The sequence below is a fragment of the Podarcis raffonei genome, chromosome 6, assembly GCF_027172205.1.
Source record: "Podarcis raffonei isolate rPodRaf1 chromosome 6, rPodRaf1.pri, whole genome shotgun sequence".
Taxonomy (NCBI): Eukaryota; Metazoa; Chordata; class Lepidosauria; order Squamata; family Lacertidae; genus Podarcis; species Podarcis raffonei.
This window is the reverse complement of record NC_070607.1, coordinates 78598716-78615139: the sequence shown is the minus strand read 5'-3', so window position 1 is coordinate 78615139 and position 16424 is coordinate 78598716. Positions and strand designations below refer to the sequence as shown.

Genomic DNA, 16424 nt, shown 5'->3' with positions numbered 1-16424 from the left:
CTTAACCTAGACTTACCAACCTGGTGCCCTCCAGGTATTTTGGACTGCAAGACCCATCATCCCTAGCTAACAGGACCAGTGGTCAGGGATGATGGGAGTTGTAGTCCCAAAACATCTGGAGGGCCAACTTTGCCTATGCCTGGTCCAAAACATGTAGACATTTCCAGGTTGGGAAAGACTAACTGAACCAATAGTCTGCAGGTGGATACAGCGACTGAGTTCTAATTTTGTGCTTTTATCTTGTAAACTGCCGAGATGAAGGGTGGCATAGACATTTAATAATAATAAAATAATAATTACTATTTTCATGGCCTTTGGTTACTTTGTGAATGTGCCCCCCCCCCCCCAATTCTCAACACAGCATTGACATGCGTTGTGCCTGTGGATCACCTGAAATGAAATACCTGAAATGTGAGTTGAGCTGCAAAGTTCAGAATAGCTGAACAAACTAATGTGAATAAAGAGTTTGGCTTCAGAATGTGTATGAAGGCAATTAAACAGGCATCCCCAGGCTTCAAAGTTATTATCCAAATCTTGTAGGGTGATCTACCTCCCTTAAATGGAAGCAGTGAGTTTTGACCCCATTGTGTCTCCTCTTCTACTGACACTCCTTCCCCTTCTTACCAATAAAGGGCATTAGCATGATGTAATTTCATGTTTTTAGCCCACCTGTTTTTACCCGAAAGCCATAATAGGAAGAAAAGAAAAAAAGCTGGAACTGCTCACCTCAGTTGTTCAGAGATTTGGTTCTATACAGGTTTTGTGATTGTGGAATTAATGCCTGTCATGGGTAATTAATGATGGATTATGTTGCAAGATTTGCATGGGAAACCTACTGACTACAAAAAAGATCAGAGCTAACACAACTAGGATTACTTGAACTTGGTCAAGGGAAAGTAAGCTCATGCAATAATTTGTGCAGGAAAACCCCACTGCAAAATGGTTTTTTGGTGTCATTCTTTTGCGTAAGATTTTCCTTCCCACTATATATCCCAAGATGTTAAAATAATGACGATAAAAATAATATTTATCATTGTAATAACAGCAACAAGAACAATGATTATTAGACCATCCTCCCTTCAAAGCTCCTAGGAACTTCCATGAACAAAAACTACAATAAAATACAATGTTTTAAAAATAAACACTGAAACCATAAAATTATCAAAGCTCACAAAATTCCAGCAGCACATGACTCACAATGAACACAGCTGGCCAACTATTACATCAGCCCCAATGCCAAAAAAACAACAACCAAAAAACAAATATGTATTTATCAGTCATCCAAAGGACGGAAATGAAGGGAGGGGGACACAAATGCACTTCTAGTAGAAGAGAATTCTACAGCCATGGTGCCATAACAGAGAAGGCCCTGCTATGAGTCACCATGGAACAAGCCATGGCTGTAGATTAAACTATGATCTGGACTGTTGGAGTGGATCTCAAGGGATGGTTTGGCAAATAATGAGAGAGACACTTATATTTAACCTTTGCCTATGGAATCTGACAGTGCAATCCAATACACATCTACTCAGAATTCTCACTGTGTTCAATGTGGCTTTTTCTCAGATAAGTAAGCACAGGATTGCAGCACTACTTTATAAATATAGTTATCCTATTAGCATAGCCATTTCCTCTAGACCATCTTTTTACACTTTGAGACCAAAGACAAGACTACTTTGTGAAGTATCATGTGCTCATGAAAACAACAGGTTCAAAGGTTCTATTGGCAGATGCTGAAGGATGCAGAATTCTTAAATTGTTCAACCGCAAATCAGCAATTGTAATCAGTAGATTAGTCCCCAAGGGAAAAAAATAAGGACAGTGCCATGATTAGGAACTGTTGTGCTGATTGAATTAGGCAAAGGTTCCTTCCACACCAGCTGCTTCATCTGGAATTGCTATCCTTTGTTCATTCACATTTTACAGAAAATCTAGACAACGTTACAGCCAATCTATTGCATTCCAATGTTTTCAGTTTTGTCCCCGTCTTTTTTCCAGACCCAATTGGTAGCAATTTCCCTCACATACAATGAAACTGAAGTGGCAGCCTATCCATCCAATTTAGCAAAAATGTGGTACAGTGGTACCTTCGTTCACGAACTTAATCCGTTCCGGAAGTCCATTCTTAAACTGAAACTGTTTGGCGCGCTTTCCCTAATGAGGTCTCCTGCTGTCAGTGCCCTTCCAATATTTGGATTCCGTTCTTAGACAGAGGTAAAGTTTGCAAACTGGAACACTACTTCCGGTTTTGCAGAGTTCATAAACCGAATCATTTGTAAACAGGACTGTTCTTAAACTAAGGTACCACTGCACTCTGGGAAAGAGAAGAGATCCCAGCAGACTTTAGGGATGCCAAAATTATCAATCTCTTTAAAAAAGGTGACAGAACTGATTGTGGAAACTATCAAGGCATCTCTCTATTAGCTGCGGCCGGCAAAATTCTTGCAAGAATCTTGGCAAACAGTCTCTTAACAATATCCGAGGTGACCCTTCCTGAATCCCAAAATGGTTTTTGGCCTTCTAGGGGGACAGTGGACATGATTTTCACCACTTGACAGCTTCAAGAAAAATGCAGAGCGCAAAAGCAACCCCTGTTTATTGACCTGACTAAGCCTTTTGACACTGTAAATCGTAATTGGCTGCCCAGATAAATTTGTAAACATCATTCAGCTCCTCCATGATAATATGACAGCAACAATCGCAGATAACAATGGCTCTCAAAGTGAACCATTCACAGTGGGATCAGGTGTTAAACAGGGTTGTGTTATTGCCCCAACTCTATTCATTATTTTCATTGCCATAATCCTACACTTTGTCGAAGGGAAAGTCCCCACTGGAGTAGAAATCATATATTGAACAGATGGAAAGCTCTTCAATCTGAGCAGGCTGAAAGCAAAGAGTAAGGTTACCGTAACTTCCGTCATAGAGCTTCAGTATGCTGATGACAACATAGTGTGCACACGCTCAGAGGATGACCTCCAAACCATCCTAAATATATTTGCAGAAGCTTACGAAAAGCTTGGCCTATCACTCAACATCTAAAAAACCAAAATGCTGTACCAACAAGTACAAAATAACCCCTCTGCAGCGCCACAAATCCAACTCAACGGTGTGACGTTGGAAAATGTCGATCACTTCTACCTAGGCAATTATCTTTCCACAAGGGCCAACATTGATGCCGAAATCCAGCATTGCCTGAGCTCTGCGAGTGCAGCTTTCTCCCAATTGAAGTGCAGAGTGTTGGAGGACCGGGACATTTGCAGGGAAACCAAAATGCTTGTTTACAAAGCTATTGTACTACCAACCTTACTATATGCTTGTGAAACATGGATCACTTATAAATGCCATCTCCAACTCCTCAAAAGATTCCACCAACGGTGTCTCCAAATTTTTTTACACATCACTTGGGAAGAAAGGCAAACTAATATCAGTGTACTGGAAGAAGCAAAGATCACCAGTGTTGAAGCAATGATTCTTCAACATCAACTTCGGTGGACTGGTCATGTTGTGCGGATGCCTGATGATCGTCTTCCAAAGCAACTACTCTATTCCGAACTTAAAATGGAAAGTGTAATGCTGGTGGTCAACAAAAGAGGTTTAAAGACTGTCTCAAGGCAAATCTAAAAAAAACATGTAGTATACACACTGACAACTTGGAAACACTGTCCTACGAGCGCTCCAGTTGGAAAACAGCCTTTACCAAAGGTGTCATGGGCTTTGAAGACACTCGAACTCAGGACACAAGGTAGAAAAGTGCTAGGAGGAAGGCACGCTTGGCAAATCCACACTGTGATCACCTCCCACCCAGAAACCAATGTCCCCACTATGGAAGGACGTGTGGATCCAGAATTGGCTTCCACAGTCACTTACAAACTCATTGTTAAAACCGTGTTTATGGAAGACAATGTTACTCGGCTACGAGTGATCTCCAAAGAAGAAGAAGATTATGTGCCTCATCGTCAGTCAGTTCCCATTTCCTGTGGATGATCTCTTCATCCTCTTTTTAAAGTTGCAAAGTAATGCTTTTCTACACATGCACACACACTAATAACAACAACAACAACAACAACAACAACAACAACAACAACAACACTTTATTTGTACCCCCCCATCTGGCTAGGTTTCCCCAGCCACTCTGGGCGGCTTCCAACAAAGATTAACAATACATTAAACTGTCACACATTAAAAACTTCCCTAAACAGGGCTTCCTTCAGATGGGAAGGAAACTTGCAATTGAAGCACCCTATACCCAGCAGGGGTCATAAACTGACTGACTGAGGTTCAGTTCATCAATTGCTGTTGCCATCCTGAACAGGAAACTATTACAGAGGCAAAAGCCACAGAGAGAAAGATTCTAATTATACTTACAGGGGACCTTTGATGAAAACTAGGCTCAATTCTGAGCAAACATTATAGAACAATATTGACCACAGTACAGTGCTATATTAAGTGTTGTGAGGAATCACCATTTAAATTCTGCTTCCTGCTGGTTGTCAAATGCCTCAGGAGCGCTAAAAGGCACTAGTATAGAGTTTCCTCTTCAATCACATGGACTTTCCTTTCACAAGGAGATACCAGAAACCTTCCAAACACTTTAGCAGGTTTCTACATGATGAACAATGTTTTAGGACTTTTTACATTTGCCCACATCTAAAGGCAGACAATAAATCCATCTTGCTAATTATACATCCGGCTTGTTATAACCATCATAAAACAAGCCCAGCTGGTAGAATCATAAAATGATGTCAAATTATATTCCCGCAGCCATAGCAGCAGTGTTCAAGGCTGTTCAAACAACTGCCAAATTGGTCATCTCAATCTAATAAATAGCAAACACAGCCTCTTCCACTCCATATTAAAGTACTTAAGCATGTTCTAACTCAAAGAGGTTTCGAATTCATTTGTCATTATCAGTAAAAAAGAAAAAGAGAAAAGAGAAACTGTAATTAGAAAACAAATAAAATGATGACCACCTGCTTTAGAGTTCTGTTGTGGTTATTAATTATTGCTCCACAATAATTGCAAATGATAAAGTTATGTGAATAAATGCATCTTTTGCTACTTGCAGACATGACCTCTGACGAAATGTCATATGACACGATAGGTGGGGACGAAAAATGAAATTACGTTTTGGTATGAAGTTAGGGCTCAGTTCTCTACCTGGAGGAGGGAAAATGGCTGACGTTGCATGTCTCTGCTCTTCCACAGTACCAGTTTCCCAGAGTTCCTTGGTACAGAGTCATGAAAGTCAAACAGTTTTGAAACTGGGCTCTATATTTTTGTACAGGGCTCTGTCACTTTAGCACAACAAATCCGCTTTTTAAAATAATCACAGTTTTCGCAGTTTGGAAAGCAAGAGGGAAATGCATTGAAAAGTGTGGGATGAATGAAGAGTTTGCTGAATCAGGCCAGTGGCCCATTAAGTCCAGCATTCTGTTCTCACAGTGGCCAACCAGATGCCTGAGCACAAGAGCACTCTGCCCACCTGCGATTCCCAGCAACTGGTATTGAGAGGGAAATCACCTTTGACAACAGAAGTCAGATATCACAACCAGGTATAATCTAACCTCCATGTAAGCTTCCTGCAAGCAAATCAGGATGAATGCTCAATAAATAACTCATCCACCCTTAGAGACATGCTGCCTCTGATAGAAGAGGCAGCAAACAGACTTTATGACTAGTTGCAAATGCTAATTTTGAATTTTGATGGAGGTATGGTCCTGTGGTTTTTAGCTTGAGGAAACATTCAAACCCCACCTGCAGTCCGAAATGGCACAGTCCAGTACCACATACATCACACAAAGCCTGCTATTTGTGTTTGTCTCTTTTACACAAGCCTTATCTGAGGAAAACCCCAACCAAGTGCTGGGCAGAGGGGAGTCTATCTAAAATAATTGGTACCTTGATCAAGCAGGAGTTCTTGTATCATGTCTGCTGAATAAATTGTTTTTCTTTTCTTTTTTGAGAGCGAAAAACCTTGACAAGAAAAACAGCTCATTGTCCTATTTTGGAGAAGTCGAACAATACTCTTTTGAAGAACTTGAGTCTCTTGGCCGTGTGATGGGATGTTAATTAAATTTTCACATGTTTGAGGGAAATACCACTGGACTTAGTTATATTAAATATATTCTGAAGAAAAATGAGCAACATCTGCTAGAAAAGCTGGCGTATTAAGCTGCCCTTATAATTTTCAATGTGTTCTGGGTGGACAAGCAGCAACGGGGGCGGCTGGAGGGGGGAGGGAGAAGACAAATTCCACAGTACCTTCCCATATCTGGATGCAAACGTTCCCGTGAGTAAGGAGTGAAAAATAATTATCGTCTCGTCCAAGTCCCACACAAAAACACGCTGTGGTGAAAGACAGAGGGGTGGGGGAAGACAAAAATCATACCATATTAGTTGCAGGAATATATTCATTTGGGATCCAGCCTTCCTCAAACCAGTGCTCTCCAGATATCTTAGACTACATATATATCATCAACACATTATTGTTATCTTCACTCATCCAGTTCCATCACCTTAGCCAGCTGAACGTTGGCTGCTTCCTGAAACAGCTCCATATTTTCTCTCCTTATGACACCTGTCTATCATACAAATCCTTCATAAGATCTCTTCTTTTACATAAAGGTTGGGGGACTTGATCTGGCCACAGTGTGCCAGATCCTTATCTCCTCCACCACCAGTGGTGGTGGTGGAGAGCCAGTGTGGTGTAGTGGTTAAGAGCGGTATACTCGTAATCTGGGGAACCGGGTTCGCATCTCCGCTCCTCCACATGCAGCTGCTGGGTGACCTTGGGCCAGTCACACTTCTTTGAAGTCTCTCAGCCCCACTCACCTCACAGAGTGTTTGTTGTGGGGGAGGAAGGGAAAGGAGAATGTTAGCCGCTTAGAGACTCCTTCAGGTAGTGATAAAGTGGGATATCAAATCCAAACTCCTCCTCTTCTTCTTCTTCTTCTTCTTCTTCTTCTTCTTCTTCTTCTTCTTCTTCTGGCCCAAGTTTGAAAGGAATGTCAGGACCACCTACCTGTCAATCACCTGAGATTGCCTCAAAATCAGCTGATTATCTTTGGGACTTCAAATCAGCGGGCTTAAAGTCACCACCCATCCAGCTGGCTTTCTGCAGGGATCAGCTGTGCCATCAAGTTTCCCACAGGAAACCCAGCTGAATCCGCCAGCACAGACGTGTGCCTTGAGCCCTTGCCAAAGGTTTACCTGGTGGTGGCAGTAGCAAGCAACCATTTTGATTTCCCACAATTCCCCTGATGTAGCATCACTCTAGGGCATTGTGGGAAATTAAAACAGGCCGCCACCAGATAAGCTTACACCAATGCTGAGAGGGAGCCTAACAGAAGACACTTGGCCAAGGGTCCCTTCAAACCTGAAGCCAGACCGGGTATTTTATGAACCTCCCTGGGTTACATCATATGAAGAAAAACAGAATCAAGAAACCACAATAAGGGCGAAAGGTTACATCTGCATAGTTTTTCTACCAGATGTACATGTAACAATAATCTGTTTTGAAATATATTCTACTCATAAGTCAAAATAACAGCAAGGACTTTAAAAACTTGGGGAGGAAACAAGTTATCTGGTAACTATATTATTTAATTTCAGTAGGGAAGAACCTAGTTACAGGTTGGGAAGCCTAAGTTTTACTCAGTGTAGTGCCATTGAAACTAATGAAATTGACTAGGTCCATTAATTTCAATAGGTCTACTGCCCTGGATTTAGTCAAATACAAATGAAATAGGGTTGGGGTGAAAGAAACCCTCTAGACATCTCACCTCAATTTCAGTGTCAGCTGATGGGGAGGGATCATTGTTTCTTTTTGATCGCCCTCGTAGCTTTCCATCCGTCCCTCTGTGCTGCCTGTCTGTATCTGTGTCTTTTACAGGTGTTGTATATTCACCTACAGGTATATATAGAAAATAATTCTACTCAAAGCCAACTTCCTATGTTATGGTTCTTGAGCTTGTTGAAAAACTACACAACAGTGTTCCACTTATCATCAAAGAAGAAGAAATGACAATTGTAAGATCCTTCAGGAAATCACCATTTGCTAACATCTTAGCACAGGCATAGGCAAACTCATCCCTCCAGATTTTTTGGGACTACAACTCCCATCATCCCTAGCTAACACCACCAGTGGTCAGGGATGATGGGAGTTGTAGTCCCAAAACATCTGGAGGGCCGAGTTTGCCTATGCCTGTTTAGCAAATCTTCAGACCAAATCAGTAAGCCACACACCTTGCTAAAGCTGCATTTGCTGGTTTGGTTGCTTAGTAGGGGGAACAAGGGCTTGTCTGCTAAGTTGTGGGAAACCAATTTCCCCCCGTCTCTTGCCTTATCTCAGCTGATTCTGTTCAGATCTTGATCATTTGAATACAGCAATGCAAAAGGACAGGGCTATTAGTAACCCTGAGATTTTTTAGGACACCAAGGGGGTAAAATTACTCTTTTGTAGTAGTACAACTCGCCTTTTTTTTTAAAAAAAAAAAGAAAATTATTCTACAGAATTAATCCAGCACTACAGATCTGTATCTATCTATCTATCTCACCCGAAGAGGTATTAAATGTTTCAAAAAAGGTTTAGAAGCATCTTTAGAGCAAAAATTATCAAAAACCTTTTAACATTCCATCACACCTGTTTCACATTTTAACCCAGAAAAGAATACCCCCCCCCCAACATCTCAATCAATGAAAACTGGGATATTTTATAAGTTGAATTACATTTTTTAATTAAAATTGCAAAAAATGAAAATGTAACACAATTTTAACAGCTTGCAACATAGTCTGAAGAAAATGTTTGCCCAATTTCGAATAACGTTCCACTTAAAATCAATAGAGCTTTTATTTATTTGTCAAACAAACATGCTTAGAACGGAAGTTTTAATTCAGCCAAACAGCTTAACAGAGTTCCGAAATTTTTGAAATAATCAAATAATTGTTACTTGCCTTGGGTCTTTAAGTGGTGTTTATTGTGGCCAAGGCCAATGTTAATGTTGATAAGAGACCACATTTTAAATAACCTTTTTGAATACCACTGACTTCAATTTTCTTTTCCTTTTATATGGAGCTCTCCAATCCCTCTAGCAATTCAGATGTAGCATTTTAAACAGGAATCTGGTTCAATTTTTTCATGGGAAGGATTTTGAAATCTCAGGCTGAGATCAAATCTAACGAGGGGGAAATACTCCAAAGTAATTTTGCAGTAATCTGCGTTAGCATTTTGTTTTGTTTTAATTTACTATATTTTTTTCTGTTTGACTAACAACAGATGTGCAGGGTTGTTCCTTAAGTGAGCAAACCCCACTTTGGGTTGTACATACAGAGATTATCCACAAATGACGTGGTGCTTTATAAAAATGATATAGCCTGCCAATGAAAATTTCGCTGGGGAAGTGATATATTGACTGCATTCCAACAAAACACTGGAAGATCATGACATTTAAGCCCATAATTGATAGTTAAAAACTAAGCACTCCAATAGATCACGGATCACTTCAAGAAGTACGGAAGGGCATTTATTTAAAAGAAATAAAATAAACATGGAGCTCATTGTTTACTTAGCCTGCTATCTGTAGCTTGATTTAAAAGGCCCTCAATCAGTATGAATGCTTGTTAAACTAAGAACTTATAAGTGGTTGCTAAAAAAATGTTTTGTTTCTAGAAAATAATATGAGAGCAGTGGTATTTGCTGCTATTGTTGATGATGATTATGTGCCCTCTTCCTACAGACAGCTATTTAATGACAGAATTTCAGTTTCAGTCACTTGTCTTGCTTTCTTCTCTGTCTGATCTTGACTTGTTGCATCTAACTAAAGCTGCACTGGGACTAATGCTTTCTAGATATGAAATAATTTCCCTTCCATTAGCCTTCTTTCAACATTTCACCAGCCTTTTCTAAATTTAATATCATTATTTTGAGCCCCTAATTAATACAGTATTATATTTGGCTTTTTTGGGGGGCGGCGGGAATTGTACTGCCCTAATGATTTGATGCCAATATGCACACTCTTATGGCAAATAACAAAGTTTGCTCTATTGCACTAATATTGAAAGAGCTTCATTGACTTGCACTATGTTTTCGGACACCAATTGAAGTTATGGTTCTTACTTTTCAAGCCCTGTCCTAAACCGTCTGAGTTCAGAGTAGATGAAGGACTAACTTATTCCATATGAAACTGCCTCTCAGTTAAGATCAGCAGCTGACATCCTTCTCTGGATCCCCTGGCACTTCAAGCCAGGAAAGTGATTACTGGAGAAGGTCTTTTTGGGGGTGGCACCCTTGGGATATGAGCCTGACAATAACCACCCTGATTGTTGCTTAGGACACAGAACAACATGTTATTATTATCTGTTCTATTTCTGAGACCTTTTAAGTTAACAGCAATGTGCTTTTTAAAGGCTTTATTTTAAACTGCCTATTTATTTTCAATTCATTATTTTTATATTATTATTATTTATTATTATTATTATTAGTTTAAAGCTGCATTTACTTAGGAGCAAGCCCTACTGAATCCAACTGCACTGTTAATCTATTATTGTATTAAGTATATCATAAGAAAGTCTTGTATTTTCTTTAACACACGTGAAATCTAAACATATCTCCCAATACATGCGTAGTTTCTGCTGCAAGGATTGGGGGGTTGCGGGAAAAGAAGCATCACAACTGAAGCTTAGCTGGAAGCAGGAGCAGATAGCACAGGGGTAGCGGTGCTGTGGGGCCACTCTCCCAATAGCAGCATCCCTGCTGCTCACCTGTACAGCCCGAGGATGGAGCAACAAGGTTGTGGCTGTGTGGGTGCAATGCTGGGCTCCACCAGTGTGCTCAAGCAGCCTTGACTTCACCCCTGCCCTGCAACCATCAAAGAAAGTTGCGATGGCTCTACCGCCAGGAGGGAAGCTCTGGAACACAGCCGCACCCTGCCAACTGTTCCTGCCTAGAAGTTACACCGTTTGGTTTGGGATCCCACCCCTCACCCCATATTCTTAGATTTGTAGGATCTGGCTTTCTATATTTAGTACTAAAATAAAGATACTCTGCACTCACCTTGAGCCATTGCCATTCATATTTTACTGGTCCCGAAATATCCTAAAAACAGGATCCTGCACCCTGGCTAAAATTTAAGCCCTGCACTTAGTTGTACTTGTAAGTTCATTTTAAACAGGGGAGGGATTTCCAATCATTAAAGTCACCTACCAGAAAGTGATTCGGTGCTCTGACTGTTGTTAATGTTGTGCGAAGACTCTTGGAGCGAGTAGGTCGATGTTGGGATAGCTGATGGACTGATGCTATTTGCAGACATGTAAGAAGAGTTGTAGGAAGAGCTGTAATACTGCGAATATTGGCTTTGGGTGAAGCTGGGATATGAAGAATACTCCTTTGAAAGAAGAGACAGCAACGCTAATCATCCTCCAAATGTTTGAAAAACAGCACACCTAATTAAGAGTTATGCACTTTGCAGGCTAAATATAACCAGGCTTGCAAATATTTCCCCATTATTCTTGCCATTATCATATTCCCTGCTTCTGTGCACAACTATGTTTTGCAGAAGTAGCATCACCTTTGAATTTGCTGCATTTGCCAGGAAGCGCTGACGGTAACTTGCTTATTTCATGAAATCTAGTGCCAGGAATCAAGCAAGCCACTTCATGGGACTGCATGCATGTAATAGCACTTCTTCATTTTTTTCTAAATAGCTGCACCACAACGTCAATGTGAAAATGTGATAAAAGAAAACTATTTCACATTTAAAAAGCATGTAGTCTTGCCCCACTTGTTTTTCCTCTTGCACACTGCATTTATACAGCAGTGAGTCCCATCTACCAGGTGGTTGTTAAAACACTTTTAGGGGATGGACATTAAAAAAATCAACACCTGCTATATACCTGTGAAATGCAAAGCCAGTACATGACTAAATTATACAATGGCTCAGATCTATGATCCGGCACTATAGCTATAAAAGCTTTGTGCTTAATCAACTCCTCAACCTGATCCCCTTCCACTGAATTACTTCCTGCTTTCATCAAACCATGGTTTGCTCTTATCCCATCAAGCAATATGCCTTTGAATACCACTTACTGGAGGGTGATGTTACACTAAGGTTCTGCTTGGGATTTCCCATGGGCTCTTGTGAGAGCAGAGAGCTGCACTAGATGGCTTTCTCCAGCATGGTTCGTCTTACGTTCTTAAATCAAGACCGCTGTTTTCTGCAACCCTGGTTTGGGGAGTGAGCTCAAGCCATAGCTTGTCATTTCAAATTTCACATATACCAGAAAACTATGGTTTCATGAAACCAGGAACAAATTCACTGAAGTGGGGCATGGGAGTGGAGGGGGAATATGGAGAGCATGGCTTGTTCTCATAGTGCCAAACCATATTCAAATGTCATGTGTGAACCACTTCTATGTATATACCACAAGACAACACTGCAAAATGTGGCTCTTGGCAGCATGTATTCATTCATATTGCACACTCAGAGAAATGTGCACATCCTCCTTTAATGTGTACCTCCTAACAGTGTACTGGGCAAAGAAGCCTGGAAGAAATTACCTTTCCATGAAATTCATTAGGCTGTGCCATAGCTCACATCCAACAACCTCAGTTATGTTCTCTGACAAGTCCAGCAGTCCTACAGACCAGCAACAAGCAGCTGACGGCTAGAAAGTTTAGCTCAGCAGCAACTGCACAAGACTCTGTTGTGATGCCATGCATTCCCAATCTCACAGTGAAACCATGGTTTAGCTTGCTGAGCTAAGATCTATTCCCAAGCAGCATGCAAGAAGGAAACAGCATAAAAACCAGTTTCTCACTTGCATGCAGAGGTTACAGAGGCAGACAAACTTAAACTTAACCATGGTCATCAAACAAATCCATGATTTCACGTTCTGGTTTGCTGCAACCTTCTAATATAGGGGCAGCCAACACCATGTATTTCAGATGTTGGACTGCAACTTCCATCAGCCCCGGCCAGCATGATCAATGATCAGGTGTGATGGAAACTGTAGTCCAACATCTGGAGGCACCAAATTGGCTATGCCTACTGGAACCATCTAAAAGTATGTGCCTTTATCACTGGCGTGGGGCCTGTCGTCCCAACAGCCCCAAAACAGGAAGTTCTTTCAAAGCTTATGGGAAACTGAATTTAGGATGTAATTCTTTAAGATACTTGTATGCCCCATAGCCTCAGTGATTTCAGTTTAACTTCGAATGCTTATATTTCAGCCTTTGCACAAACAAAAGAAGCATAGTGACTTCATACTTGGTCTACACAAATCTTTATGAGCAAGCATTCTCATATAGTGTTTCTGCATGTAATGTTATCCACATCATATATTTATACACATGCTTTATATTTAAAGGTGCTAACTTATGCAAAGCATGAAGTTCATCAACAGGTGTACGTCCAAATTAGGAAGAGTGCAAACAGGCTCCGATGGCTTCATATTCGCAAGCGTCTCTGAGTGATGCTTTAGAATGTTGATTTACATCTGTTACTGAAAGCCAAGAAAGAAGCCGGCACTCTTTGCAAGATGATGGAAACTGCTAATTTTCAAAAAAAGATGTTCATGTGATACTGTGGTGTCCCCATTGTGACATGTTTTCAGCGTCACACCCAAAGTGCTGAGATTGGGCCGGGACTGGTTAGAGGAAGAAGGGGGGGGGGAGGAGGTGGAGGAAGGAGTGTTTGGTTGATTTCGAAAGCATTTGGTTTCCAAGTCCCTTGTCAAGCCGTTGAGATCTGTGAGCGTCCATAGAGACGTACGCTTTTTGTCCCTTAAGAATGAGACGTTATGTATGATAATCAGAGATAGGTATCAAGGAAGTTACTAATGTCCATGTGGCTGAAATATGAACCACCTCCTTTTCAGGATATTTTTTTAAAAAATGGTTAAAGTTGTACCTGGTGCACTGTGCTGAACCCTGCAGAACTCGTCAGGCTGTTGGGCCCCTGGTAAATCCCTGAGGTGCCTAAGAGAATAGAAGAAGAAACAAGATAGGTAATAGAATTCCATTAAGCCCAATACAAATGGCCAAATTATCCTCAGAGGGCGGGTCCTCACCCTGCCTTTACTTGATCTTCTGTATAACCTGTCAATGGGTAACGAAGATTTTAGGAGCTTAAGGATTTCAGAACATAAGATGACACTGCTGGATCAGGCCAAAGTCCCACCTAGTCAAGCATCCAGTTCCCACGGTGGTCAACATATGAAACTGCTTTGGAGCAGGTCAGAAGTATTTGCCCACCCTAGGTCAGGATTCCTGCAAGACTATGCTAAGATTCTGAAACCTCACCTTTTTAGGTACCTGCCTTATGAAAACATCCTGTTACTCTGCATTTCTTAAGCTCCAATTAAAATAACAAAAATAATTCCTTCTTATATCACTACTGTATCTTTCTGAGGAATGTCTTATTTTAGGAAGGGGTATGTTAAAAACAACAACTAAACTTTCATTTTGCAGGCAGAGTGTCAGGCACAAGAGAAATGGCCTTTTCTGTGGTAGCCCCCATGCTTCTGGAACTTCTAACTGGTTGAAATCCAGAAGTGCACCACATTCCAATATATTTGGAAAGCTGGTTTCAAGTGGCTTTGAGATAGGCATGAGATGTTATTCTTTTACAGCTGAACTGATGAACTAAGGTCACATCCATGCCACACATTTGACATATCCCTGGCAAAATGGCCCTGGATTGAACAGAAAGTAGCTTACCTCCTCTGTAGTTGTCCTCTACCATCACCCCCCCCAAAAGAATCCCAAGCAACTTTCTATTTAAGAAGAACTTGATGAACCAACTCCTTGACACAGTTTCTCATTGTAGGAATTGCCAGCATCATTAGCCGTAAAGCACAGACTCGGTACATGGGACCAGTGGAGTGCTGTTTTAGCCAAAGCACAGGAACAAATGCCTCTCAGTGTCTCCATGCTGCGTCCTTTCTCCGAATATCCGCTTGTTTGTTTTTATTTTAAGACCCTAGATTAGGCAGGGGAATGGACAGCTGAACAAACTGCAGCTCGCCAAGTGCAGTCAGTCACAAAAGCACATGCAGAGAGAAATAAATCTCATGCCAAAAAAAGAAAGAAAGAAAACCACCCCACTCTAGGAGGAGAATCTGCTTCCAGAACTAATTTGCCATCACATTTGGCCTTTAAAAAACATTTTGCACAAGGGGAGGGGAGGGGGGAATTAAAAGCACAGGAAAGGTCAAGAGCTAATGATCTCTCAATGATGTGGAGCTTGCCTTAAGGGTGCCAGTGTGGGACACTGCTTCATTTGGGTATTCGCCACCCAGCCCTGCCCTGGGCTCAGCTTGGGAGCATTCATGCCAAGGGGATAAATCATAGAAGCAGCTATGTGTCAACAGCTTTGCATTTCCAAGCCAAAAAAAAATTAAAATCTCTCTAGACTCAGCACTTCAGATTCACGCATGTTCAGAGACCAGGGCTGGATGAATCGAAGGCAAAGCAACAGAAGTGAGTTGTTTGTTTGCCCCCACCAGAGAAACTCTAGGCAAAAGCCCTTGCTGAAGTGGAAGAGGAAGGAAGTTTTCAAACTGTAAGAGGTGTAAAATTCTGTAACACTCACCTTGCAACAACTGGAGGATCAAAGAGATCACTTAACACAGAACTAGATATATTTATGAAGGGCTGATTACTTGGGGGGGGGGGGAGCCTCAATTATGGCCTGTTAGTATCAGCATGAATCCTCTTCCTAGACTATGATATTCTGAAGTATTTTTCCATGTCTGCTCAGTATCAGAGACTGCTTTGACAGAAATAAGAGAATTTTCAATTGAGAGTTTTGCTGACATTCAATGGCTTAAAAAGGTAAAGGGACTCCTGACCGTTAGGTCCAGTCGCGGACGACTCTGGGGTTGTGGCACTCATCTCGCTTTATTGACTAAGGGAGCCGGCGTACAGCTTCCGGGTCATGTGGCCAGCATGACTAAGACGCTTCTGGCGAACCAGAGCAGCGCACGGAAACGCCGTTTACCTTCCTGCCGGAGTGGTACCTATTTATCTACTTGCACTTTGATGTGCTTTTGAACTGCTAGGTTGGCAGGAGCAGGGACTGAGCAACGGGAGCTCAGTCCCATTCAATGGCTTACTGATGCACTTAAGTGATACATAATGCACTCATTTATTTATCTGTGTTTGCCACTTTATCATAAAAAACAAAGCCATTTACAGCAACATCTTTATAAAAATAAAAACCATGAAAAATAAAACAAAATCATAGACTTTCAACTAACTATTAAGGAAAGAGGTTTTCTTAATTGCCTGTGTTTGGTGGCACAGAAAATTGTCCTGCAGGCTCTAAAAGGTTAGAACGTACGGTGTATGCTGAATCTCTATCAGCAGAGCATTCCACTTATTTGCCACAACAAAGGTGAAAAACTTTACTTGCAGTTGGCTGTTA

General features: G+C 41.2%; 1 protein-coding gene across 4 annotated transcripts in view; it reads right to left on the bottom strand.

The window, feature by feature from the left end:
- The window catches only part of EYA2 (EYA transcriptional coactivator and phosphatase 2), a 140624-nt gene that overhangs the window by 33066 nt on the left and 91134 nt on the right, over positions 1-16424 (bottom strand). For all 4 annotated transcript variants that reach the window (XM_053394162.1, XM_053394165.1, XM_053394163.1 and 1 more), the window contains exons 6-9: positions 13908-13975; positions 11204-11384; positions 7785-7909; positions 6265-6348 (exon numbers count right to left, since the gene is read on the bottom strand). In XM_053394162.1, the coding sequence (XP_053250137.1) occupies positions 6265-6348; positions 7785-7909; positions 11204-11384; positions 13908-13975 (458 nt within the window). The remainder of the gene's footprint in view (positions 1-6264; positions 6349-7784; positions 7910-11203; positions 11385-13907; positions 13976-16424) is intronic.